This window comes from Sprattus sprattus (genome assembly GCF_963457725.1).
Source record: "Sprattus sprattus genome assembly, chromosome: 12".
NCBI classification, from domain to species: domain Eukaryota; kingdom Metazoa; phylum Chordata; class Actinopteri; order Clupeiformes; family Clupeidae; genus Sprattus; species Sprattus sprattus.
The window spans coordinates 7,515,910-7,541,967 of record NC_137910.1 but is presented as its reverse complement, the minus strand read 5'-3'; the positions used below and the strand labels follow the sequence as shown (position 1 = coordinate 7,541,967).

The 26,058-nt window shown below is 42.3% G+C and overlaps 1 protein-coding gene across 2 annotated transcripts in view; it reads right to left on the bottom strand.

Annotated features, from left to right (window-relative positions):
• The window catches only part of LOC308373388 (CUB and sushi domain-containing protein 1), a gene marked incomplete at both ends in the record, with an annotated part of 288,794 nt that overhangs the window by 49,070 nt on the left and 213,666 nt on the right, over positions 1-26,058 (bottom strand). For both annotated transcript variants that reach the window (XM_080848876.1, XM_080848877.1), the window contains 8 exons: positions 608-724; positions 13,322-13,516; positions 16,852-17,039; positions 17,478-17,616; positions 20,044-20,235; positions 20,417-20,619; positions 21,835-21,961; positions 24,558-24,749. In XM_080848876.1, coding sequence (XP_080705002.1) covers positions 608-724; positions 13,322-13,516; positions 16,852-17,039; positions 17,478-17,616; positions 20,044-20,235; positions 20,417-20,619; positions 21,835-21,961; positions 24,558-24,749 — 1,353 coding nt within the window. The remainder of the gene's footprint in view (positions 1-607; positions 725-13,321; positions 13,517-16,851; positions 17,040-17,477; positions 17,617-20,043; positions 20,236-20,416; positions 20,620-21,834; positions 21,962-24,557; positions 24,750-26,058) is intronic.

Below are 26,058 nucleotides of genomic sequence, written 5' to 3'. Positions count from 1 at the left end.
GTTTATGTGATACGTAGAAACAAATGTTTTCATTTGAGGTGATTTGTAATATAGTTCTCCCCTTGGTTTCTTTTTCAAAAGTCTGATTTATATTTCCATGGAACGACATTCACCAGGTAAATGGGAAATTCCATGTTCCATGTTTTTGCGATGAGGTTGGGACTCAGTCTACTTCTATTTTCAATAAATCATGGCTCTTTCATGAGCGCACTTTCATTCTGACATTGAGTATGTGATTGAAGCGCATAGGGTAGAATATGCGTAGCTGGCATGCCCCTAAAAAAAGATTTAGGCGCGAATAGGAGAATACAACCCTGTGTAGTTTTGTAATCCGGGTCCTAAAAAGATGTAAGATGTAACTAAAAAAAAAATTGATAGCCACTTTCACAGCATAATCTTGACAAAAACTGAAACTTGCCCAAGTTAATCAGTTAGCAAGCTAGCTAGCTTTCATCAGAGCCAACCAGACTGTTGTTCTTTAGACTAGCTTTCGACAAACACTGCTTAATGTGAGCCGGATATTTTTGGAAGTCATTTGTAAATTGTTTTGATGTCATACCTTAAAAAGCAATGATGGACTAAACTAATTTGGTTCATTTCAGCTTACCAAACTCTCCTGACACGGTGATGTAGTAGGAGCAGGTCAGCCCAGTGGTGTAGTTGTGTGGGTAGTTTGGAGACAACACCACACCCTCAGATCCATTGTAATGACCCCCACAAGGAGCTGAAAAAAAAACACAACACAATGTCATGCAAGTACCCACAACATCATATCATATACATTTATAACATGGTTACGTTATGAAGGGACATCTATGTGAAGTGACTGCAGTTCCTAATTACATGTGTTGGAGAGGACCTAGGACTGGATAGTTAATCTGACATATCAACAGTGGCGGTCCGTGCATTTCACGACTGGGCCTTCAGCGATGTCCTACACGATGTTAAACTGAGTGAATCCACCTCCTAATACCATCATTATGACGCCATGGCTCTCGAACCATTATATTTATACAGAAAGGCAGTATAAGTGAGCATTGCATCACCTTAACATAGTCGAGTACAACAGACTTTATTAATATTTCCGGAGCATTTAAAATCAATACACCCGTATTAACAATACATTAAGAGTAGTAAACTCTCAGTTATATGATCGCTTGGATATTACTGTCACAACTTAAAAATAAAAGGCGATTTTCAGGGATTAGTCTACAAAGTTTTATTAAGTCCACCGAAAGTAGCCTATGTGAGCTTAAACAAGTTTGTCCACTAAACATCGCATTGTCCCACCTGCAAAGCAGTTTCATTAAACTTCCCATCCTCACGATATCCAGTTTTTCTTGAAAGTTCCGTCTTGAAAATGGCGTTGTAATTGTATCAAAAACTGGAATTATCAAGTTGGTGTAAACTAGTTTATTTGAGTTGGTTAATGTAATTATATTTAGTCTCACCAATTGAAACAACTAGCATAATAAGCATTGAAACCGATGTACGTCGTTTTCGCATTAGCCAGCTAAACTGAGCACTGAAGCACTGCACCGGTCTGCCTCACTATCCAATCAAAGGACGTTTACGTGTCACGTTCAACGCGAGGAAAGAAATCTTCCGGGCCTTCTAGAAGGCCCAGTGTCGCCAACTCGAAATCTGATTGGTTGTCACAACTGTCTGTTTCAGTTCATTCAACTTAAATGAACTGAAACAGCCAGTTGTGAAAACCAATCAGATGTACACGGGCCTTCAATGTGAATTCTGAAGGCCTCAGGGAAGAATTCTGTTCTCGGGGAAGGTTTCTCGGAGCGTGGCAACACATGATAGCTGAAATATGATTGGATGAAAGCTCTAACATAAATTAACAACGCTGGAAGATAATGGACTATGGGGAATAATTGAATACATATTTATGAAAAGAAAATATTAAAATTAAATTTATTTTATTACATTTATTTTCTGATGATGTTTAGGCCAGCAGAGAAGGCCTTGAAGGCCCTGACGGACCACCACTGCATATCAACATCAACTTTGACCATATAAAATCCTACTTGACCATCGAACATAATGGTTTACATGTCTTTAAGGAATATTAAGATAATCAACCAAGGAATCAAGTTAATTTATATATCACACAGAGGTTGGTTGGAGATAAGTTGTCGTTAATGTATTTGTGAATGTATAGACAAAGATTGCATATCAACCCAACTATTTACCACTCAATGCATGGATGGTATGTGAATGTCTAAAACACAACAATGCCCTTTTTGGTATGGTAAGTAACTGTATTATGTATTATGTATTATATAATGTATTAGTTTTGGTCTGATTGAAGGATCTGTCCATTTGAGTTGTTATTCTTGAAAGATGAAATCCATGAAAATCCATGTGTTTTGGGTAAAGTGCACTTCAAATGATTTAAAAATAGACTGAACTTATGACAATCCATAGTATAACCTGCCTCGAAACCAGCTAAGAGAGCTAATTTAGTTGGGTCCTCTTTGAACACCACGCAACTCGGCTGCACCTCCAAATGGCTATTTATCCAGCACATAACTCATAAAAATAACCATCCTTGAAAGAAATTACATATTGATCCAAATATGTACACCGGTCTGCAGGACATGAAAAACTGACAGGAATAGTGCACTTCAACCCAGCCCCACAGCACGGCTTCTTTATTACGAAGCTCAGATTCTGATGAGGCGTCAATGGAAAACAGTGAAGACGATGAGGACTGTCTACGAGTGAGACCCGGAAGCTAACTCTGTCCAGCGTACAAATAACGTGGGGGGGAAAGGTCAGTGGGAAAAATCCTGATGTATAAATTCAATTTCTTTGTAAATCGCTTTGGATTAAAGCGTCTGCTAAACAACTAAATGTAAGTGTAAATGTCATATTTTGTTTCTGTCGGATTCTACCACTAGACCGTCTGATATGCCTTTGAATGTCATTGTCCAATCAAGTAACAGCCAGGGAGTCAAGGCAAAAGTCGTGCTTCAAATGGCCCATGAGTATCATCCCAGAGCGCAGCCGTACCTGGCCCAGATCCCACCCACCCACGGTCTAGTCACGTTACAAAAGCCCCAAAGCTGAGTAACATCCCTGACTACAGCAGACTCTGGTGAGGACTCGGCCCACAAGCGGCCCAGACTCAGCTGCTCTCTGTGAGATTCATCACTGGCAAAACAAAGATCTCCTGGTCTCGTCTCGTTTACCACAGTGGTGCAATTCCCAAGGCCCTCTAAAAAACAGATAATCAGATGCAGGGGCGGCTCGTCCATAAGGGCGACACACTGGCTGGTGGCTTGTTGGTTGCTGCCAATAGTGGACAGAAAGGTATTGCTGTATGAGTAAATCGGCTACCTTAATGTACCTACTGAATGGGTCGCCTTAATCATTATCAAAAAAATTGCCCCCCCTGAGAATTTTTTCGGGAGCCGCCACTGATCAGATGCCCTCTGAAAACAAGACAGCTGAGTAACATTCATGACAGCTTTCCTGACTCTGATTTGCACCAGATTTGGCCTTGAGTCTAGTCCAGTATGTAAAAACCCAGAGCTGACTAGCATCCCTGATTGCAGTATATTCAGTGGTGTATTACCACCTCATGGCTTCCCAGAGCTGGCTAGCATCCCTGATTGCAGTAGATTCATAGGTGTATTACCACCTCATGACTAGCATCCCTGATTGCAGTAGATTCAGTGGTGTATTACCACCTCATGGCTTCCCAGAGCTGGCTAGCATCCCTGATTGCAGTAGATTCAGTGGTGTATTACCACCTCATCACAAGCATCCCTGAATGCAGTAGATTCAGTGGTGTATTACCACCACATGGCTAGCATCCCTGAATGCAGTAGATTCAGTGGTGTATTACCACCTCATCACAAGCATCCCTGAATGCAGTAGATTCATTGGTGTATTACCACCACATGGCTAGCATCCCTGAATGCAGTAGATTCAGTGGTGTATTACCACCACATGGCTAGCATCCCTGAATGCAGTAGATTCATTGGTGTATTACCACCACATGGCTAGCATCCCTGAATGCAGTAGATTCAGTGGTGTATTACCACCACACGGCTAGCATCCCTGAATGCAGTAGATTCAGTGGTGTATTACCACCTCATCACAAGCATCCCTGAATGCAGTAGATTCATTGGTGTATTACCACCACATGGCTAGCATCCCTGAATGCAGTAGATTCAGTGGTGTATTACCACCACATGGCTAGCATCCCTGAATGCAGTAGATTCAGTGGTGTATTACCACCTCATGGCTTCTGAGTCTCACAGTCTACTCCAGAAATGCAGATGTTCCTCGGCAACAGGACAGCGCCTCGTACAGTTGCTCTGCTGCATCACAGTCTCATGTCAGTGACTTCACTTTCACAGGACCCCCTCCCCGTGACCCTAAATCCTCACTTAACCCTTCTTGTCATCCCCGTCGTACTGACATTACTCTGGGCTGTGCCCTCAGAAAATTTCAATCCTCAGCCTCCTCAAACCTCCCAACCCCCCCAACCTCCCACCACCCCCCCGCCCTGTCCTGTGATCTTTCTGCTCCTGCCTTGTTCCCTTCTTTCCCCTCGGTCCTCGCTACAATGATCTTCATTTCACATTCCTGGCACATCCTCCACATGCTAAGCCTCCAAACACTTGCGGCCCCCGGTCAGGTTCTTCATCTACCCACAATACCTTGCGGAATGCCAAACCCTGGTGTCAGGGTGAAGCAGCTCCTCGCCGTTCTCTACATATCAGACTCCTTGGAGTACCTTTGATCACATCACACCCCCCACCCCCACATAATACCTTCCTTGAGAAGGCTGAGGAAAAGAGGGGGAAAAAAAACAAGACACCCTTTGTGGAGAGGCCTTCCCTGCAACTAGAAATTCCACACTCTGGTACACTGTAAAATGTTACCAGAGTTTTACAATATTTAACTGATATATTTCACAATAAATCATCGTATTATTACTTTACAGGCTTTAACTGTAATAATCACAATGTCATGTTGTAAAGTAGACTTTACTGTGAAATCAATGTAGACACAGTACGTTACTGTGAAAAAAACGATACCGGGATTTCACAGCACTTTATAGGGTTATTTCACAGTAAAATACTCTATTGAAATCATCCTTTGAGATAACCCAATACATTACTGTAAAATTTGAATTGCACTTGAAATGCGCTGCATTGTGGGATCAAGAAAAGACAGTTGGATCCACGGTGGATACAGATGAATGAGATGAAACAGCACATGATAGAAGAGCACGAAGGTAAAGGTAAGGTTGACAGACAGCTTGTCACAACTCTATAATAATAACTTTATAATAACGTTAGTTGTCTGGGTTAGTAAATGAACGATCTTTTGGATTAAGGTCGGGTCACTCAATGAACCACTTTTTAAGTCATTTCAAAAGCTGTTTTCTCCGCGAAGCTTAGCCTCACAGAGAAGTATCTTATCGTTGTAAAATTCAAATGGTGTGTTTCCATTTAACGTTAATGGTCTCCACATGTCGTTTTTAGGCATAGTATGTGATTTATTCGACGGAGAATACCCGAATTTGCGTGTAAGTTAAAGTAAGCTAACGTTAGCCTCCATCTGCAACAGCCAGCTAAGTTATTTTAAAGCCATTTTTCGCGAAGATTTTCCTCACAGACAAGTAATGTATAGTTGTTTTGGTAAGCTCAAATGATGTGTTCTCATTTAATGTTCTCCACATGTCCAGGTATAGAATGTGTTATTCGACTGAGAATACATCATTTGAGCTTACCGTGAAAGTTATAGTAAGCTAACGTTAGCGTCCACCTGCATCAACTAGGCTAAGTCATTTCAAAGTCGAAGCTTTGCCTCACAAGCTCAAATGACGTGTTTTCATTTGATGGTCACCAAATGCCGTTAAAGTGAGTTATATGACCGTGAATATGCAGGTTTTTTTGCCGCGAATATGCTCGAAAGTCAAAGGGAGCTTATTTTAGCCTCCAGCTGCAGCAACTAAGTCATTTCAAAGAAGCTTAGCATTACAGACAAGAAAGTATTTTATATATTTGGAAAGCGCAAATTATGTGTTCTCATTTGGCGATCTTTAAATATCGATAGGAGGGATATGCATGCTTTTGCTAGACTACTATCTCTTATCAGTATTTGTCACTAATTCCTTCCTATTCTTTTTCAGAGACAGTTATCAAGAGTGGAGCAGGCTGTTGAGGTTAGAAGAACACATAGAACCCAAGAACACATACCCAAAGGTATTTTTTTTTTTTTTTACTATTGTACTTTGATCCACTATTGGATGTTTCATCAAACTAAATTTGGAGGCTTGAAGTTTCTATTAGACCAATGGAATTGTCGACGGGTTAGTTTAGCAGTGATCCTTAAAGTATGAACTGTATTTTAAGGTCTTTGCCATACAATGGAAGCCAATTCCAGGTTGATGGTAAAACATATAAAACAATACATGGGAAGTGCGAAAGTTATAGGATTTGAGCAAACATTTTGTTGTTTTGTTCTCAGTATTTGTATTGTCCTCATGCAGTGCATCAAAAAAGGGATAGTTTGTGAATTGTCTGACAATATTTGGATGCAGATATATGTTAAATTAATTTTCATAATCTTTTTTCTTTCATTTCAGCACACTTCAAGATCACTGCACATTCCCCTGCATTGAATCCATCAATGATGTTGCTAATAGTGGCTTCAGGAGTTCCAAGTACCTTCAACTTCTCACTCAGAATCAGAAGTGAATGTGACAGGCCAAGTTCATTGGTATTTTGAAAGTCCTTAATTATTGTTTGAATGGTACTTGCTGGTAACAATAGCTTAGCTTGTAATTTTAAGTGTAAGGTTTTGTAAAAAAAAAAAAAAAAAAAAGAGGGTTTCATCCACAGCAAATGGCATTTCTGGTTCATTAGAAATATCTGAACATGACTGACTAGACTCAGGCTGATTCAAAGGCTCTGTGGGAACAGACTTATCTAGAACCAAATTATCCAGATCCTCTCCACGTCTACTTGCATGTTTCCTGGAAACATGTGAGGCAAAACTGGATGCAACTGTAAAGCTGTGGTTGCAACCTCTGAATTGGCATTTAGTTTCCAATCCGTCTTTTATGTGTGTCTTTAAATGCTTGACAAGAGGGGTGACAGTGTCACATTTAAATGTACAAGACAGAGCCTCACACTTTAAGGGTGTATCAATTGGCTTGCAATGCTGCAGAGATCCTGGTCCTCTGTGGTCTATACATATGTGTCTTCAGAACAGTGGCTTTCAGGTATGACCGAGGACAGTTAGGTACACCTCACTGATACTAATAATAGGGAGTGTTACTATGCACCTTTGTATGCTGAATAAACTGAACAAAAGTCCCAGACACATGCTCACACAGGTTAAATTTACAGACATTTTGCCACACTATAGGTCTACCATCGATCAAATGCAACTTGAGCGTGACTTTAAGTACTTTGGTATGAACAAAGTTATTGTGAATGTAATACTTGTATCATTATTAAAAAGTTAAAATGAGTATTGTCTTTGTTGTCTTCGTTCTTGCTTTGACTTTTAATTTAGCAAATCTAGAGCACGTTTTTGTGGTTAAATCACAGTTTACAAGTCAAATGTGCAGTATTTTGCAGTGTTACTTAAATTGTAAATGTACAGTAAATTTCTGGCTACCGGCATTACTTTTACAGTAAAAATAGACAATTGCTGTAATTTATATACAGCAAGACGATGTAATTCCACAGCTACATACTGCCAAATCACAGTAATCCAATGGCATGACAACTGTGAAATTACAATATACTGCTGTAGTTGCATTGCATTTTACTGTGAAATTTTTACAGTTCATTACTGTAAAACATGTACAGTACATTACTGTGAAATATTTACAATAAATTACTGTAAAATTACCGTGAAATGAATGCAATTATTAGCCAGTAATTTACTGTAAAATTACGGTGAAATATTTTACAGTGTACCAATGGAAATTCAGGTATTGGAAACAAATTCAGTCATTCTTAATAGCAGAAAATATGCTGAGTTATTCTTTTGAACTGACATCAGTGTCAGAGCTTGAGCCCCCAGACTGTCACGTTTGGCAGAGTAATGCTATCTTATCGTTAACAGCACTTTACAGGGTTCTTTAATTTGATATGGTTTGAGGCTTTTTGTAATGACTTTTTGCAGAGTTTTTTTAATGCTGACAAGACCGGATTTTGCAAATGAAAGATAGGGGTAAAGAAGAAGAAGAAGAAGAAGAAGAAGGAGGAGAAGAAGAAGAAGGAGACGTGCAGTAGAAAGACATGGAGAAAAGACTGGAGATGCATGAGGAAAATAAGATGAGATGAAGAAGCAGCAAAAGATGGAACAAGGGAGAAGAGAAGAGAAGGATATATAAAAGCACAAAGGAGATGTTCTCAAAAAAAAGCAGGCAACCTGGGATTCGTGGCTCTACATAGTCCAAATTTAGAAATGTAGGTTGACTTTTCTTAAGTCTGCTGAATTATACAGACGACACTGATCCCGATAAAAGCAAGCAGAGAAAATTCCAAGACACATGATTCCATGCCAACAAGTAAAAAAAAAAAAGCTTACATGGTGAAATATTCAGGATAAACCGCTAGATTTAAAGGGATGCACACAACCAGAAAAACATGATGTGAGATGAAACCTTCAAAGTTTCAGTTGGCAGCTGGGAATATGCATTTTGCTATTATATCTGCAGTTTGACAAACATATCTATTCAACCTACTTGGTCTGTACAGTCAAAAAACTCACATACAAAAAAAGCATAACCATCCACAATCACAAGAAAAGACAGTGTCTCTCTCTCTCTATCTCACCCTCACACACACACACACTCTCACACAAATTACGTACATGAAATAAACATCTCTCTGTGTATAGAATTAACCAATAATTTACAACATATTGACACCTATAATTACAGGCAACAGAAGGACAAAAGACCAAATGGTTCATTAGCAGTCGTTCACTAGCAGCTTTTTACTTTGTACTCGAATGAAAGCAGTGACTGGCGAATACGCATCTCCATGTGTTCTTCCCTTTCATGAGCCTCATGACAGCAGATGTGGCAGCCACCTGACCTTCCCCGGCTTCCCTGCAAGAGCCAGCCACTGAAAATATCCATGTAATCACACAGATACGAGAGAGCAGCCAGAGAGCCAGAGAAGAGTGGCCAGAGACAGAGGAGGGGAAGGGAGAGGGGGAGAGAGAGAGGGAGGGAGAGAGAGGGAGGGAGAGAGAGGGAGGGAGGGAGGGAGGGAGAGGGGGAGGGAGGGAGAGAGAGATAGGTAAGTAGTAAGGGAATTTCGGTCTAGGTGGAAAGAACACTCCACATTGTTCCCCTCTCTCTGTCTCTCTCTTCCTCTGTGTCTGTCTCTCTCTAGCACAGACAGCACAGACACACAGGAGCTGGTGCACTCGCGTGTCTTTGTGTAAGCCATATGATGTGTCCCATTTTCTCATGTTGTGTGTCAACAGCGCCTCAAAGAGGCGACATACCATGGTGCTTTAACCTCTCTTTCTCTCTCACACTCACACTGTTTTCCACATTCTGTCTCTTCCTCTCTCCCTCACTCACTCTCTCTCACACACACACACACACACACACACAAACTCTACCTCTCTCACTCTATCTTTCTTTCAAGCACACACACACACACACTGTCTCTCTGTGTCAACCACACATAAACACACATACACACGGACTCTCTCTCTTTCTCTCTGACTCACACAGTCATGAACACACACACACGCACGCACGCACGCACGCACGCACGCACGCACGCACGCACGCACACACGCACACACACACGCACACACACACATCCCCTTTCTATTTACAGCCGTGGAAGATTCCTCATTCAAGAGCACTGAGACAGTCTTTCAGTTTCTATGGAAACGCATAAAAGACCTGTTTGGGTGAGAGAAGCTGAGAAAGGGGAGAAAATCCTTTATTATTTAAAGGGATCTCACCCTTTTCTAATTAGTTTTGTCTAAAAGCCCAAGGAAGAGCCTGAGAGAGCATCAGTATTCCAAACAGCTGCCAAAAATAAACCCCCCAGAAAGATGCCAAATGGTTATTGCCTGTTCTTTTTTTAACTTGTCAGGGGAAGAAAGTGTACAAACTCCAGCCAAAACAGCCACAACATAAAACAATAATGCTAATAATAATATTAATCTGTCCATTTTCCTCTGACACGGTAGGCAGTAAAACCTGAACTCGCAAAACTGATAAAGTAATAATATACATTTAAAAGGATTTCCGAGCTCAGTGGAGTTTTTTACGGAGGCAGACATAGGCGCCGTTCTTCTGCCCACAGTAATGATTGAATAAATAATGATTCCTTTCATCAGACGGGTGTTGCTGGGGACATCAGTAATCATTTCCGCAATCGGCAGCGCTAGAAGGTCGGCAGTGAGGAGAAGAGAGGAGCTTAACATTCAAATGGAGTCTTCCACAGTCACCCTGCCTGATCTGCATACCTGACACGTGACTCTACTCTCCCTGCTACTCAAGAGCGCACACCTCGACGGTGATTTAGAGAACAGTGTACTTTTCTACCATTTGAACCACTGAACATAATAAAGACACAGATTTGCTGTGCACCTTAGAAAAAAATCTCTCTCTCTCAATGCAAGAGCCACAAAATCCAAGTCTTAAAGAGAAGCATGCAGGCGTGTGTTGACGTGTGTAACTTTGCTAACATTTTCAGCACCTGGGTAATGAGATGTATTACACAACGGTTCCTTGCCAACCTCCTATTTGTTTAGCTCTTAAGTAGTCATAGATCTAGAGTCAAGGTTTGACCCCAAAGTTGAACACACTAGCCTCAAAGAACAACTCATGCAATTAATGAGTTATGACTATTATAATAAGGCTCTCTCCATTTATGTGCATATACCTGTATCATAATATATCATTTTGAGTTCATATTCCTTTATCATTCTCTGTTTCAATTTTAGTCTTTGTAATCATATTCCATAATGATTTTGCACATCTACACTGGGGTAGCTATACGTCATTCTTCTAATTAAATATGGAGAAGCACAGACTAACCATACGTTATATGGTAATAGTCTGTAAGGATTAGCGATAAGAGTGGTCAGAAGATGATGACAAAATCCTCCTCATGCCTTATCACACATCCCTTTGGCTCGCACAAAGTGATTTCCATAGTGCTTAGCGTGCACCTTCTATTTTGTAAGAAAAAAAAAAAGAACACTTCACCTCTCAAATCAATTTTAACTTCACCTCTGCTGCCTATTGTCATCACAGACAAGCCATAAAATGTCTTTACTCTGAGGCGTGAAAAACCGCCACAGCTAACAACAACAACACCAAACAGCATTTACTTCATTATGCTCACTCTTTGAAGCTTAGTTTATTGATCAATGGAGGCCATTGTGCCACTGTAGAACAGCCTTGTGAATCGCTAACAGCCTCCTGTCTAACCCCTTACAACCTAATCCTTTCCTGTGGAGAGTTCTGGCTCAGGGTTGCTAAAGGGGATTAACCTGTGTGTTCTGCCTTTCCTAAATGGCTGTGTATTCGCCACTTCCAAATGACTCTTCACTCCCCACATAATACTGCCTGCAATAGATAAATAAATAAAAAATATAGCCAGAATTAAAATGCACTCCTTTCTGTAAAAATAGATTCCCTGACATTGCATTTAAAATTTGGGACAAAACACCTACAGTATTTCCACAGTTAAAAAATATAAATCCTGCAAAATTACAATTGCCAAGAGTCCCAGCATACCCTTTTTATTGCACGTCACATACCAGTTTAAAGCAGCCGGTGTTGGCATATATTTGAAAGGTATATATCTATATGCAGTTTGGCAAGCATGTTATCGTTCTAGATGCCTCCAGTAATACACGGATACATATTCCGTGTCATCACCCAGTCAGTCATACGTGTTGCCCAGCCGGAGTCGCCTCAGACATGCAGAGTCGGAACTCAAACGATGATCACACACGAGCCTACACCAAAGGGGCAGATTACTGACACTGTCACCGACCTCTCCAGGTGTCTGTACGCATGTCATGCATGGTTTAGCGGTTCTGCATGGGATTTCAAGAGGGCAAGCAGTCCCATGCATAATACACTCAGCTGGCTCCCACCAATCACTTCCTATGCTCGCTCAGTTCTCAGTGGCAGAGACCAAATGAACACTATAGAACAGTGTTTGTTGAAATATCAAAGCAAATTCATAACATTTTTAAAAATGCAATGGTGAACTGATCAACATAGGCTCATGCCGCTGATCCCCTGCAATGCCATCGCGGACCACCATGGGGCCACGGACCCCTGGTTGAAAACCCCTGCTGTAGAACACTGTTTGAAAAACCTTCTACTACACCAGTGATTTTACATAAACACAATTCTAAAATAGTTTCACCAATGCAAATTCACATACCACATCAGAAGCATCTCTGGGAACACTGTGTATTCAACCCTGAGCATCCTATATGGGAGAAGGGTATGTACTTTATGTCCTCTCAAGCTTAGATGGTATGTGTCTACAGAAAGTGTTTGTGTGTGTGTGTGTGTGTGTGTGTGTGTGTGTGTGTGTGTGTGTGTGTGTGTGTGTGTGTGTGTGTGTGTGTGTGTGTGTGTCAGTGCCCCCACAGCCACTCAGCTACTCTGAAGGCCTCATCCATGAGAGAGATAGAGTCATGAGAGAGATGAGAGAGATGAAGAGAGAGACAGAGAGGGGTAGAGAAAGGAGAGAAACAGAGAGAATGCAAAAGAGAGAGAGAGAGAGAGTGCTAGAGAGTGCAAGAGTGGGAAAAACACAGGGCTATAAAGCGAAAGGACGAAGGGTGAAGAATAAAGAGTGGCAGTTGTCCCCTCTGAAGCGCCCACACCTGTCAATAAATGACAAGGAGTTTGGCCCTGGTCTGTCTACGGTCCTTGCCCATGTCTTTCTCTCTGTGTAAGCCAATAGAGAATCCATTTAAATCCTTTTAAATGCTGGCTTATTATTGGCATAGTTACCAAGAGGAGTAGAACGGGAACAAAACAGCAAATCCATTGCACCTTCACCGTTGCAAACAGCGAAAGGAATTGCACCATTGAGAAATGTTTGATTTTTATTTTCATATGACAAAATATTCATGAGAAAAAAATTACTTTTCAATTAGTTCTTCCTGAACATGCTAAGAAATCATCACTTTAGAATGTGTTTACCCCCACTCCACAATAGAGGTTACCCTAAGAAGGTCGTCATTCAGTTGCACAGGCTTTCCAAGAACAACGCACAAAACCCCTTTTGGTAATGAAAAGCACATAGATGCTTACCTTTGCATGTGGGAAGAGCCTTGTTCCACACAGGCTTCCCATCTGTCCCCATGATGCATGCCAGGGTGGCCAGTCCGGCTATGGTGTAGCCCGAGTCACAGTAATACGTCACAGTTGAACCCAATTTGTAGTCCATTCCCACTCGAGATCCATTCATTATGTTGCCAGGGTCAAAGCATGCCTCCCGGGGCTTTTCTGTTGGGGGGGGGGGGGGCAAAAATCAATACATATATAGATACTATGCTTTTAGCGTAATGTAGGGTCATCCATGAAGGCACAATGTGTGCAGACTACCACAGAAAAGGGTAATTTGAAGAATCATAATAATGGGGCAAATGTGATTCTGATACCACTTCCAATGATTTTGCTCTTCATAACGCATTACCTGTCCATTTGTGATGACGCGCAGGTTACATCTATGTATGGAAAAGCATCACAAGAACACAACACTCCCAGCTAAATTGCATCTGCTTCTATATTATTAGGAGACCCCATTACATTGTGAAATGCATTTATATACATGTACATGTTATTATGGATGGGTAAATGGATCAATGGAGGAACTAATGGATGGATAGATAGACACATAGAAAGATAGAAGAGAGGATCATTTTGTATAGAGTACATTCTACCCTCTGTAGAAGGTGCCCAAAGGGTGTCTGAACAGTGGTTTACTTCATCTCAATCAGTTCAGATCAATTCATTTCCATTAGAGTTTTTTACCTGTGTAGGTAGATCGATGGATAGAGTAGATAGATTACAGATCATATAAATAGATTGAGAGAGTAATTGACTGATTCACTGAGAGGCTTGAGTGAGCTTCAGGTAAGATCCCTGCCACTACTGCTTGTGATCAAGCGTGCATCAGACTTTACAGGTGAGCAAAAGAGCAGGTAGACCTGCTTCAGGGCACAACACATTACGGTCAGCCAGCGCCAGGGGTCGTGAAGTGAGGTGAGTCTGTCTCTCTCTCTCTCTCTCTCTCTCTCTCTCACTCCCTCTCTATTCTCTGTTTCTCTCTCTCCATCTGTCTCTCCCTCTCTCTTTCTGTCTCTTTCTGTCTCTTTCTCTCTCTCTGTCTCTCTAGCTCTCTCTCTGTCTCTCTAGCTCGCATGTCCTTCTGCCAGTGGGCAGACGCTCCGGACAGAACAGTTGGAGAAAGCTCCGGAGGTGGTGGAGCTGCTGGGAGGGGCTGCCGAACTGCGTGACAGCTGACAGCCCACTCTCTTTTTTCCCCTTGTAGCTCCTGCTACTGGAAGACGGAGGTAAAAAAGGGAGGGAGGGAGAGAGGGAGAGAGGGAGGGAAGGCTGGAGATTCTATCGGCGAAATTGCTGTGGTGCGACGCAATCTCGTCCGCGCCACAATCACAAGAGTGCAACAATGGGGAGGGAAAGACCACGACACACAGTCCTTCAGATACTCAAACACACACACGAACACACTCTCAAATACATCCTCAGACACACTATCTTTCTCTTGCTCGCTCTCTCACAGGCACACAAACACACACACGAACACACTCTCAAATACATCCTCAGACACACACTCTCTCTCACAGGCACACAAACACACACACACAAACACACTCTCAAATACATCCTCAGACACACACTCTCTCTCACAGGCACACAAACACACACACACAAACACACTCTCAAATACATCCTCAGACACACACTCTCTCTCACAGGCACACAAACACACACACACAAACACACTCTCAAATACATCCTCAGACACACTCTCTTTCTCGCTCTCTCACAGGCACACAAACACACACACAAAAACACAAGCACATGCACACGAACACGCACACACACACACACACACACAAACGAACACAGACACACACACACATACACACACACACACACACACACACACACACACACACACACAGGTACTCCAAGTACTTCAGCCTTTGAAAATGGATCAGAACACAAATAGTTTGGAGTGCATTGCTATATGAAGCCATCCCTCTTTGTTGTTGTTGTTTTAGCTTTTTTTGCTTCCCCCTCTCCTCTGTGTTCTCACAAACATGAAAATTGGTCCACAAATTGATATTCCTCCATAGCCCTCTGTGTTGACCAGTGGCTGCTCAGAGGGAGCACATACCTGCAACACTGGATATTACACCAACACATCAAGGTGATACAAAGGATGAGTCATCCCCAATTTTCAATCTGACGGCCGCGCTCGTGTGGCTCATTTTTCTAATCCAGCCTTATCGCCCTATCACCTTGTAAGTTAATTGTGCCCATCGGTGTGGGACGCACCCAAAAGAGGGCTGGAGATTGGTTTTCGGAGCCAAAAATACAATGCAGATGATGTTTTTCAGCGAAAATGAGAATGAGAGAACTGTTGAAATTGAGAACAGGATGTTAGTAGATTTGAAATGGGTGGGTGATTATGTAGTGTACGTGTGTGTGTGTTTCTGTGTGTGTGTTTGTGTGTGTGTGTGTGTGTGTTTGTGTGTGTGTGTGTGTGTGTGTGTGTGTGAGTGTGTTGGGGTTATGAATTCATATCTTTTGTTCTGAAACTACTGTTAGTCATCCTGGTCATGTAATAACATCACATGGAATTTCAAATCAAAGCAGGCGCTAACCCTAAATACTTCAAGCTGATCTCATCAGAACGATCTGTTCCCACTTTCTCCCCAATTTTTCTAACATCCCCTAAGATCTGATTGAAAATAATGTCAGCCTCATCTTCCATTTCAGTCCCCTCAAAAATCAGAGAGACAACATTCCAACATCACAGCAATCAGCACAACTTCACATGTATGACAGACTGTGATAGGCTGGGGATGCAGATGTACACATTTTGTGCAAACGCTTGTGACAAACTGCCTACGTATATCTAAACTGTTGTCAGTTTCGAATATTAAACCTGTGCACTGCTGTGTGTGGGTGTGCGTGTGTGTATGTGTGCGTGTGTGCGTGTGTGTGTGTGTGTGTGTGTGTGTGTGTGTGTGTGTGTGTGTGTGAGTGTGTGTGTGTGTATGTAGATTTGTCAGGAATGAAAATGACTGTCAGACATGGAAGCTTCTCTCAGCCATGATTATGAGGCTGCCCCCTACCAATGCAACTAGCACCAACATGAGTTAACTCTGCTCCACCCACCATGCCCACCATTGGAATTAGGATGATCTCATTGCACAACCCAAGTGATATCATCCGACGTAATAAGTCATTCCCACATATCTTCTGGTGAAAAAAAAAATGTCACAGCCCTGGCTGGGCATCTGACTCAGGCCGAGCCACAGCTTTCAAGTACAGATATTTGCCTGACAAAATCTCAACATCATGAATAGTTAAGGACCAAAAGCTGGAAATGCCTGAGGTGGCTAAAGTGAAGAGAATAAGAGAGAGGGAGAGAGAGAGACAAGGAGAGAGAGAGAGAGAGAGAGAGAGAGAGAGACAGAGAGAGATATTGCAACTGGTTGTCTCTCGCTCTTCTAAGAGTACATCTAAGACAGGGGAAGGCAGGGGTTCCATCAGGCACGGGCTACCTGCCACTGGGGACTTGCCTTTGTATTCGATGGCGAAGCCCGACATCCCGAGGGAGGCGTCGCTGCGGAACGCCAGGAAGAGGCTGTTTCCACTGCTCTCGATCCTCTCCGGGGCCTGGGTGCCCTGCAGACTGCTAATCAGCGGCCCGTTAGAGTCCTCGCCCTCATAAATGTGCAGGAAGTCGTAGCTGGGCTCCATGTTGAAACTAAGCAGCGATGGGGTGAGATAAAGAAAGAAAGAGAGAAAGAGTGAGAGACAGAATACAAATAAAAAGAAGAAAACATCCAACATGAGATTGGAACACCACCCAGAGAACATAAGCCATCTGCTGCTTCGACGTCAGGGGAGTTGAAAGGTGCTTCGCATCATAAAAGGGAGAACTTGATCACAGGTTAAACTGAGGGGCGTAGAAACGGAATCATTCTTGTAAAAATAGTTTTTTCTGCTGACCTTTAGTGGCCCTGTGGGTTGCTCAGTAATGTACAAGTGCCAGAAGAAAAAAAAAGTTTACAAACAAAATCAGTCATGAAGAAAGAAAAAACATCAAATTGTACATGTCACGTTTGGTTTTGAAAACAGTCACCGCTATGATGTTGATTCCCATCTGTTCACATTAGACAGCAGTGCGACGTGAGCGCCATACCTTTTGAATATTAGAGCAACCACAAAGTCGGGATTGACTTTTATCCGCCAGTCACATTCCTTTCCTGGTGGGTACGGCTGGGGGTAGTTGGGTGATAGAATTACCCCAGCAGGTCCTGACGCGTTGCCTCCGCAGGTAGCTATCACAACAAGGAGAGTGGGGGCATCAGTGAGCTCCTGAGGAGTTTTAATATGATCCCTCAATAAACACACACAGGGTAATGACAAACAAACAGTTCACCAAATCGCCGGAAGCAAGCTGACTGTGAACCACCTCTCATGAATCGATGATTGCTGGTATCCGTGCAAAATCCCTAACACGGTAGCATTCGATTTTTTTTTTCCCTTTCTGTCTATTTTTTCCCAAATGCGTGGGCAGACACCATAAAAAAGTTTCCCATCATTAATTCTTTATTTTTTTTATGAGGGCTGAATAGCATGCATTAATCAACATCTGCCAAGGGGCTTTGGCTTGAGTTGAGAGCTGCCAAGTCTAGCATCACACAGCTGGGATCAGCGCCCCGGTCCCAGCTGCGCTTCGTCTTGCTCTACTCGGGCCCATGGAGCCGGGAGAAGCGTGATTGCTCCTTGTCTGTGGGTGTTAGAGGTGGTCGGGGAAACCATCGCTGTGTGTGTGTGTGTGTGTGTGTGTGTGTGTGTCTGTGTCTGTGGGTGTTAGAGGTGGTCGGGGAAACCATCCCTTTCAGAGAAGGAGGTTTAGAGGTGCTAGCAGCGGAGGCTCGAGGGTCAGGAGAAGAGACACTATGGCCTTACTGGCTGTCTGAGTGACCTGAGGGATGACCGGTGTGAGATGAGTCTGGCTGTTGCGTCTGTGAGGGAGGTATGATGGTGTTATGAACAGGCTGAGGGGCACTGCCATTCCATTGTGAGTGAGTGTGTGTGTGTGTGTGTGTGTGTGTGTGTGTGTGTGTGTGTGTGTGTGTGTGTGTGTGTGTGTGTGTGTGTGTGTGTGTGTGTGTGTGTGTGTGTGTGTGTGTGTGTTGTGTGTGTGTGTGTGTGTGTGTGTGTGCGTGTGTGTGGGTGGCAGGGGGTTGTGGTACGCATGCATATGTACATGTTTTGAATTGTCAAGTTATGTACTCTTACAAAATGCCTGAAGTCAAACAACTCTTAATCTAAATATATATTATAAAACACATTTTAAGACGTACAACATCAAGACAACTATTGCTGTGTTTTTGTACTGATTCATTGTATGTTGAGTTTGTGAAGATATTGTCTACCAGTTCCCTACAAGCCCAGAGCCACACAATGGTAACATGTCATTGCTGGTGGCTCAGGAGACCAGATGAAATGTGCTGTAATAAATCCAGTGCTAAAAGCGATGCTTATCTTCATCGTGTCCGCGAGAATACAGCATTATTGCCTCCGTGACAATGATCTTGGAGTGTGCATAACAGCAGGAGAAGCTTTTCAGGGACACGCTGTATTTGTGTTAAAAAGGTGGACTCTAGCCAGAGCATCAAACGCCATCATCCACTCCACTCCATCCTGTGCAACACCTCCTTTTAGAATCCAAACAGGGGGGAGCACGGTCAGGCGCAACGATAATCCAGTGACGCCAGGGCTAGTTAGCATGCAATAAACCTAGCCCACAGCTTTTCTATATTCAGCACTGTGGGAATTGCTCCAGGAGGTCAGTCGTATCTTAAAGCAATTGAATATTTTTTTTTCCATGAAAAAAACCAACAGAATAAGAATTAGCGTGTGAAGCTAGTGAGGTCTGCTGATAATTTGTAGGTACTGCTGTATCAAATTGATGGAATGCACAAAATAAAGCTATGAGCAAAGTGTAATTGCATCTACACATATTTGTTTTTGGTTAACCCTGTCTGAATGCTTAAGCAGTGAATATCCAACGCACATATAGATGCACTCTCGCAGAGACAAACACACACACACACACAAACACAGCCAGTCACCATCACACACTCGCACACACGCACAAAAAAAATGGAAAACGGATCCTGGGATTTGAAGCTTGGCAGAGAGTCACGGTGCCTCTGCACAGCTGAGCCCAGTGAGAGTTTTATCGGAGTCACACGCTGCAACATGCATTATTTTCAGATGTTCAAGGCTAGCCCACACCCGCGGTGACAGAAACACATAAACTCGAGCGCGATGGAATTTCCCCTAGGAGGACTTAATGTACAGGTAATTCCTCACTAAAATGCACAGGGGCCTCTGTTTGATTTTGTTATTTAAACTGGGTAATCCCTCTTTCCGCCCTGTTGGCTGGCAGCTTTGGGTGCAGAAATACTTTAGTAAACATGCATCTGAAATATACTAGAAACAAGCTTGTGAAGCATCTCTTTGTTGCCCTATTTTCAAGTCAGTTCTTAAAGTTCGTTTTCAGTGGAGTAGCTTAACAACCTACGTTATAGTTAATAGCACATAAAACCTCAGTAATTTAATACTTCTAAAGCCATGCAACTGGTCATAAGAGGTCATAAAACTCCTACTACCTCCATGTAGTGATAGTGATGTCTAAAACTGGCAGAGCACCACCAATTGAGAGCTGGCAATCAGAAGAGTGGGCTATGTACCTATACACGTGGGAGGGTCTGGCTGCCAGAAGAACCTGTTGTTGAGCTCCACGCAGGTGATTACAGCATCCCCCTCCATCTGGTAGCCCGGGTCGCACTGAAAGGTGATGGTGTCCCCCGGCTCCCGGTTGTCTCCATAACGGGTCCCGTTTTGTGGTGTTCCAGGATCGTTGCAAGTTGTGGCAGTGGTAGCTAAAGCAATAGAAATATGTCTTTGACTGGGCAGTGGGAATTGGGTTGCAAGCGTATTTTTACTCTGTGTAGTATGCATACCAGGACTGGAACAACAATACAATGTTTGGTTTCAGGGGTTGTTGACAGATCAATACATCAGTCTCAACATTAACAATTTGCCAAAAGGAGCGTCTCTTACTTGAGAACTGTATGGAGTAGCCGGACTTGCTGATGAAGTAGTCGCTGTCGAACTGGAGGGTCAGGACGTTGAAGGTGCTGTGCGTGTCCTCTGGGAGGAGTGAGCCACTCCATTCCTTCAGAAGGATGCCACTCTCGCTAGGGCCGTCCCACACCTTCAGGATGTCGTGGTCCACCTCCGTGTCGAAGACGATGAAGTGGAGGCTGGGGGCGTTAAATCGGCCAGCAAACGAATATTTATGCCATATTCACCACAGTTTATCGGCACAAAACATGATGCAGGTCTCAGATCACATTTTGCAGCATTTTTTAAATGACAAATACAGACTAGGGTGCATGTTGTCAATCCATTGACTTCCTGAACACAATTTTACTCATAGGTTAGTTATAAAAAAAAAAATCTAAAACTGCTCATACCAGACATAATGAATAAGACATGTTCCTGTTTACAATGCATAAAGGATATAAAAATACATAAATAAATACATATACAGCTTAAACAAGTTTTAAAAGGAATGGCAAAAAATATCCTTAGGTATTCAAAGTAATATATTGTCAGAGTGACTTTTTAATTACTTCATAATATGTTGTTTTTTTTTTTCATAATATAAAAGAAACCGAATGCAAGGCAAAACAAACCCTCTCCTTCCTCTGCGTCCCCAACATCATCTCCCTAACATTAGGATCCCCATTCCTATGAGCTGTATTACTGACTAATAAACTGTAGCTGTGCTGAAGAAAACCAAGTTATTACTGGTTCATCACTCACTGACTCACTCACTCACTGACCCACTCATTCATTCATAACTCATTATTCATTCATTCATTCATTTATCCATTAATTCTCTTATGCATCACCTTTAATGTACCACTAAATCATTAATTCATTTGTTTACTCATCCATCCATCCATCCATCTATCCATTCATTCATTTATTTTCACATTCATTCTCAAACCATTAAACCTACTTATCCACTCCAAACTCAGCTATTAGCCAAAAAACTATAAAGCTTACCATTTAAACAGAAACTCAATATGCAGTCTATTGCCCATTTATTCCATCAATGAACCTTGATGAAAATCTCCATATTTGCCTATATATCTAAACCTTGATAGAGCTCCAGACTCATTGAATAACTAGAGGAGACAGATTACATTGGACATTTACAGCCTCAATCATTTGATAGCTAAATTGCCAGTATTTGATATCATACAAATGTGTTATTGTCATCTCTATGGCATCTTTGTCTTCTCCACTTGCAAATAAGTAGATACAACGATTAGACGGCTCTTCCTTTGTGGAGTGAGATACTACATTCACCCTGATACACAGTGCTATGCAGTGCATCAAAACACAAACACTGAATTTGTGCAAAAGAGCAGAAAGCAAAGGCAATGACTGAGGAAGAGGACAATTACCTGATTGTTTTGCCCGCATCCGCCTCGATGGACCAGGTGCAGTGGAGGTTGTTGTCGTAGGGCGCCGGGTAGCCCGGCGATAATATCCGCCCAGACGTGGCCTCCTTAATGTGACCTCCACACTCGGCTTGGCAAGAAAACAAGAGCAATTACTCACAGCACGTGCTCATCAGATTTTCCTGCACACCTTTCAAACACTCAGTTAAACAGGGAAACATCCTCAGCTGTGTTCGTCATCCCCTCCCTACTGGTGCATGTTACAGCAGCCCCATCCACCAAGTGGAGTCATCAATAAACGCACTAAAATACATTAAATAAATGTAACCTTGGTGACTCGCTGTGTACAAACATAAAGACTGGATGAATATCCTCCTTGTGTTCCCCTTAATGCGACAAATAAGTGCAATATCCGCCGCAGGCACTGCCATCAATTTTCACACCGTTTTTGTGCACTATGAAAATTTGTCAAACCTCAGTGTTGTTAATTAGGAAATGAAGACAGAGCATTAGCAAACAGACATGCACACACACACACGCACAAACACACTTAGACACACGTGCGTACACATGCACACACGCACACGCGCACACTCTCTCTCTCTCTCTCTCTCTCTCTCTCTCTCAATCTCTTCCTCTCCATCTCTTTTTCTCTCTCTCTCACACACACACACACACACAAACGGGGGGTGCAACACTATCCATGCAATTTGTCAAATATAGCCTCTATCCACCGCCATTGAGCTAAAAAAAAGTACAAACAGGCATCACAGCAAGCCAGCTCTTAATTGAAGCGAGAACTGAAAAGGGAAGCTGCCTGAACATTAGAGGTACTTCACAGAGGCCCTGGGACACTTTGGAACAGGACAGGGTGAGGGTGACACCCCACTGTGACTCTATTTTGGTTTCAGATTCCTGGGAACAAAATTGGCTTTATTCCCTCAGGTGGATAAGAGGCCAGGGTGTCTCGTTTTTTTCCCCTTACCTTTTTTTTTTTTTTTTAAATGACACAGACAGCATTTGAAATGCGGCACCTGGAATCTGGGTAGTGATTTTGCCCTTTTCTTGCTTTACAAGATAAAACCCTACGCTTGCGGAAAGTAAAGAGGCACAAAGGGTCCTTGGCTGCAGACAAAACAAGGCCCTCAGACTTGAAGAAAGAGAGTGCATGCATTGAAAGCAGAGTTCCGGTAGTTCTCTGAGAGAGACAAGAACAAATAGGCAAACATCACCGGTCGACGTGTCACCATATACAACACTGGCAAACCCTGGTGTTTCTGTGTTCCATAAATAAAAGGACCACCTGATCAACAAAATATTATTACCTTCACACTTGGTTGTTATTACACCTCATGCTCCAGTTTAGTTTGTTCCTCGTTAGAATTATCTCCAGTGTAATAAAGTATTACTTTTTGCTGTCCACTCAAGCTGTCAAAATGAGCGGAGCCAGCTTCTGTGGTCATATGTGGCAAACAGATGCTTGGGAAACAATAGATGCTGGACGCCTGAAAATGAACTTGGAAGGCATCCATACTGGTTGCAATTTGAAGCCAAGATAGGGTTTGATGATAAGATGTGGGTTGTAGAGCTCAAGGATATGCTAGGGTCCTTTTGATCAGTATTGAGTCTTATAGGCAGCACTGCAATGAAGTTTATAAAAGAGTGTGATTGATAGATATATTACCAAACCTTTAAAGAGGGACCTATTAAGCATTTAGTGTGTTATAGCTTTTTTTGCATGTCAAGAGTCTGCCAACCTGCAAAGGCCCAAAGTACACGTCTGACGGAAATAACCCACAGAAAACACCTTTTCTCAGTTGCCTGAAACACCTTGTTGGGATTCAAGCCCTTTTCCTTGGCTTCAATATGACGCAATCTCATAACACAATCCTTGTTGCCCTCACCCTAATGGCAAGCTTGGCACGTCCTCACACAACATACAGCAACTACTGGGGGCTGGGGAAAGTTTGTTCAGTTTTTTTAGCCATGTCAAGAAGATATTCTGTTATGCATTGTGAGGACAAATCTCTTTTGTATGCTCTGCCAAGGGCAGAACAACAAAGAAGTCAGGGGTTGAAATTAATTTTTACCGCTGTTCGCTTCACTGTTGCTAACATTTTGTGTGCCCAGCACTTCATGGAAGACTTCTTCAAAAACTGTGCAGGAGATTCAGGTTCACAACCTGTGAGTATGCATCATTATTTGTGGATTTGTGATAAAACATGTTATAAAACAAATAAGGTACGAGTGTTCAAGTGTGGAGTTGCTGGCTTTAGCTAAGCCATAGACCCAGTGCTCAGCTGTAGAACTCTCTGCTAACTTGCCAACTAGTCTTATTTTGTTATAAGGGTGTTGCCAATCAGCTGCAGGCCCACGTTTACCTAAAATTGTGGGACAATGGTGACATTTTTTTCAATCACTAGATGTTGAACAGTATTCAAGTGTAGATCTCAGAAATTAAATTATGAACATTGAAAATTGAAAATTCCTTTATAAGTGCAGTTTTTGGAAGCTCTATACACTTTCGCAAGCTGAAATTAAGGCTGATATCTGAGCGATTACTTATTAGTCGTTCCCTTAAATACCAATAGCTGTCACATAGCAATTAGTAATAAAAGAGGGGAGGTAAATGATATTGCCTTGATAGCCTTGATTGCCACGATATATAATATATATATATACAGTACTGTAGGGAGAGAGAGAGAGAGAGAGAGAGAGAGACTCACCGACACAGGATGGTAAAGGCTTGTCCCACACCCTGCGGTCCCCACTGAGGCAGGTCAGAGTGCTGCTTCCATGCAGTGTGTACCCAGGGTTACAGCTGTACACCACTCGCGTGTTGGCAAAATGCCCGTTATCTTCAATCTTGTACCCGTAATTTGGAGTCCCCGGCTCTTCGCATTTGACAAGGTCAAAACCTGTAAAAATGCATGTTAAACTCGAGGCCCATTTCGGATGTAAAAAAACCATCTGTCCACTTGAATGAACCCCAAGCCTGGGAGAGCTTTCTGGTGCAATAATTACACAAAGGTGGAACAGTAAAAAAAACATCTGCCTGGCACTATTTAGCAAACAACTTCAAGCATTTTACCCTCGTCTGTTAGTGGCAAAACATATGCTTAGCACAGCACAAAATCCTCTTGTATAGCGCACCTTAATCTTATTGCTCTGTGTATAGGAGTTTATTGCAACTGCAACTGATGGGGGAAATGTTGTTGCCTTTATGGTTGAATGTCCTGTTTACCTTAACACAGTTATACGTGTTTTTACATAATGCACCGCCAGTCATGATAATGAACACCTGCATTTATGTAGATAAGGTTTGATACATTTGATTTAAAAAATATATGATTTCAAGCTTGGATTCTAGGAACGCCATATATATTTGTGTGTGTACAGTGCATTATAATAATATCTTTACTATTATATATTCATACACAAATACCCTGAGCGAAAGCTTGGAATTATACTGAGGATAATACATGTCAGAGGCAAGCAGTGCAATGCTCTAATAAACGTGGTATTAAATGTCCTCTAAAGTCATATATAGCAGAGAACATGAAGCTAATAACCATCACCTCCTCACCATCAGGGGAGTACGTGCCCACAGCCTCCCACATATCCACCAGTCCGATATACAAGATCATCCAGTACATTGAAAGCCTGCGTATTGTGATGGGTGCATATTCCAGGTATACCCTACCTAGGATCCTCAACCAATCACATCTTTTAGACCAATCGTCAGTGTAAAACATGAGGTTTTATGTGTAAGTTATTGTGGGATGCATCTGGGGGTTTTCCATCATGTCTGAATGAGCTGCATATCACCACACATGACATATATTGTTTTCACAGGTCCAGATGGATCCATAGAGACGCGTGATGTATGATAATCAATCATCTGGTGTCACTTGTCGTCTGACCTAAACTGTCAGGTGAATCACATTGAGACCTTGATTCACTGGTCTTATTTTTTTACTTTATCCTTTTTTTCCCTCTGCATTATCTGCATTTACCAAAGAGGAGGCTGAGCACATTTTAAGCCTAGTATTAGTGTCTGGTTAATGCGGGCTGAAATTTAAACATAATGAATAAGCAAATCCCATAAATGTTGGATCTCCCACAAGTCACACTAAATTAGTCTTTTTCAAGTCCTCTGTTTCATGGCGAAGGGATACCGAATAGGGAGGATGTACCGCCTGGTCTTCTCCATGATCACTTCAGAGT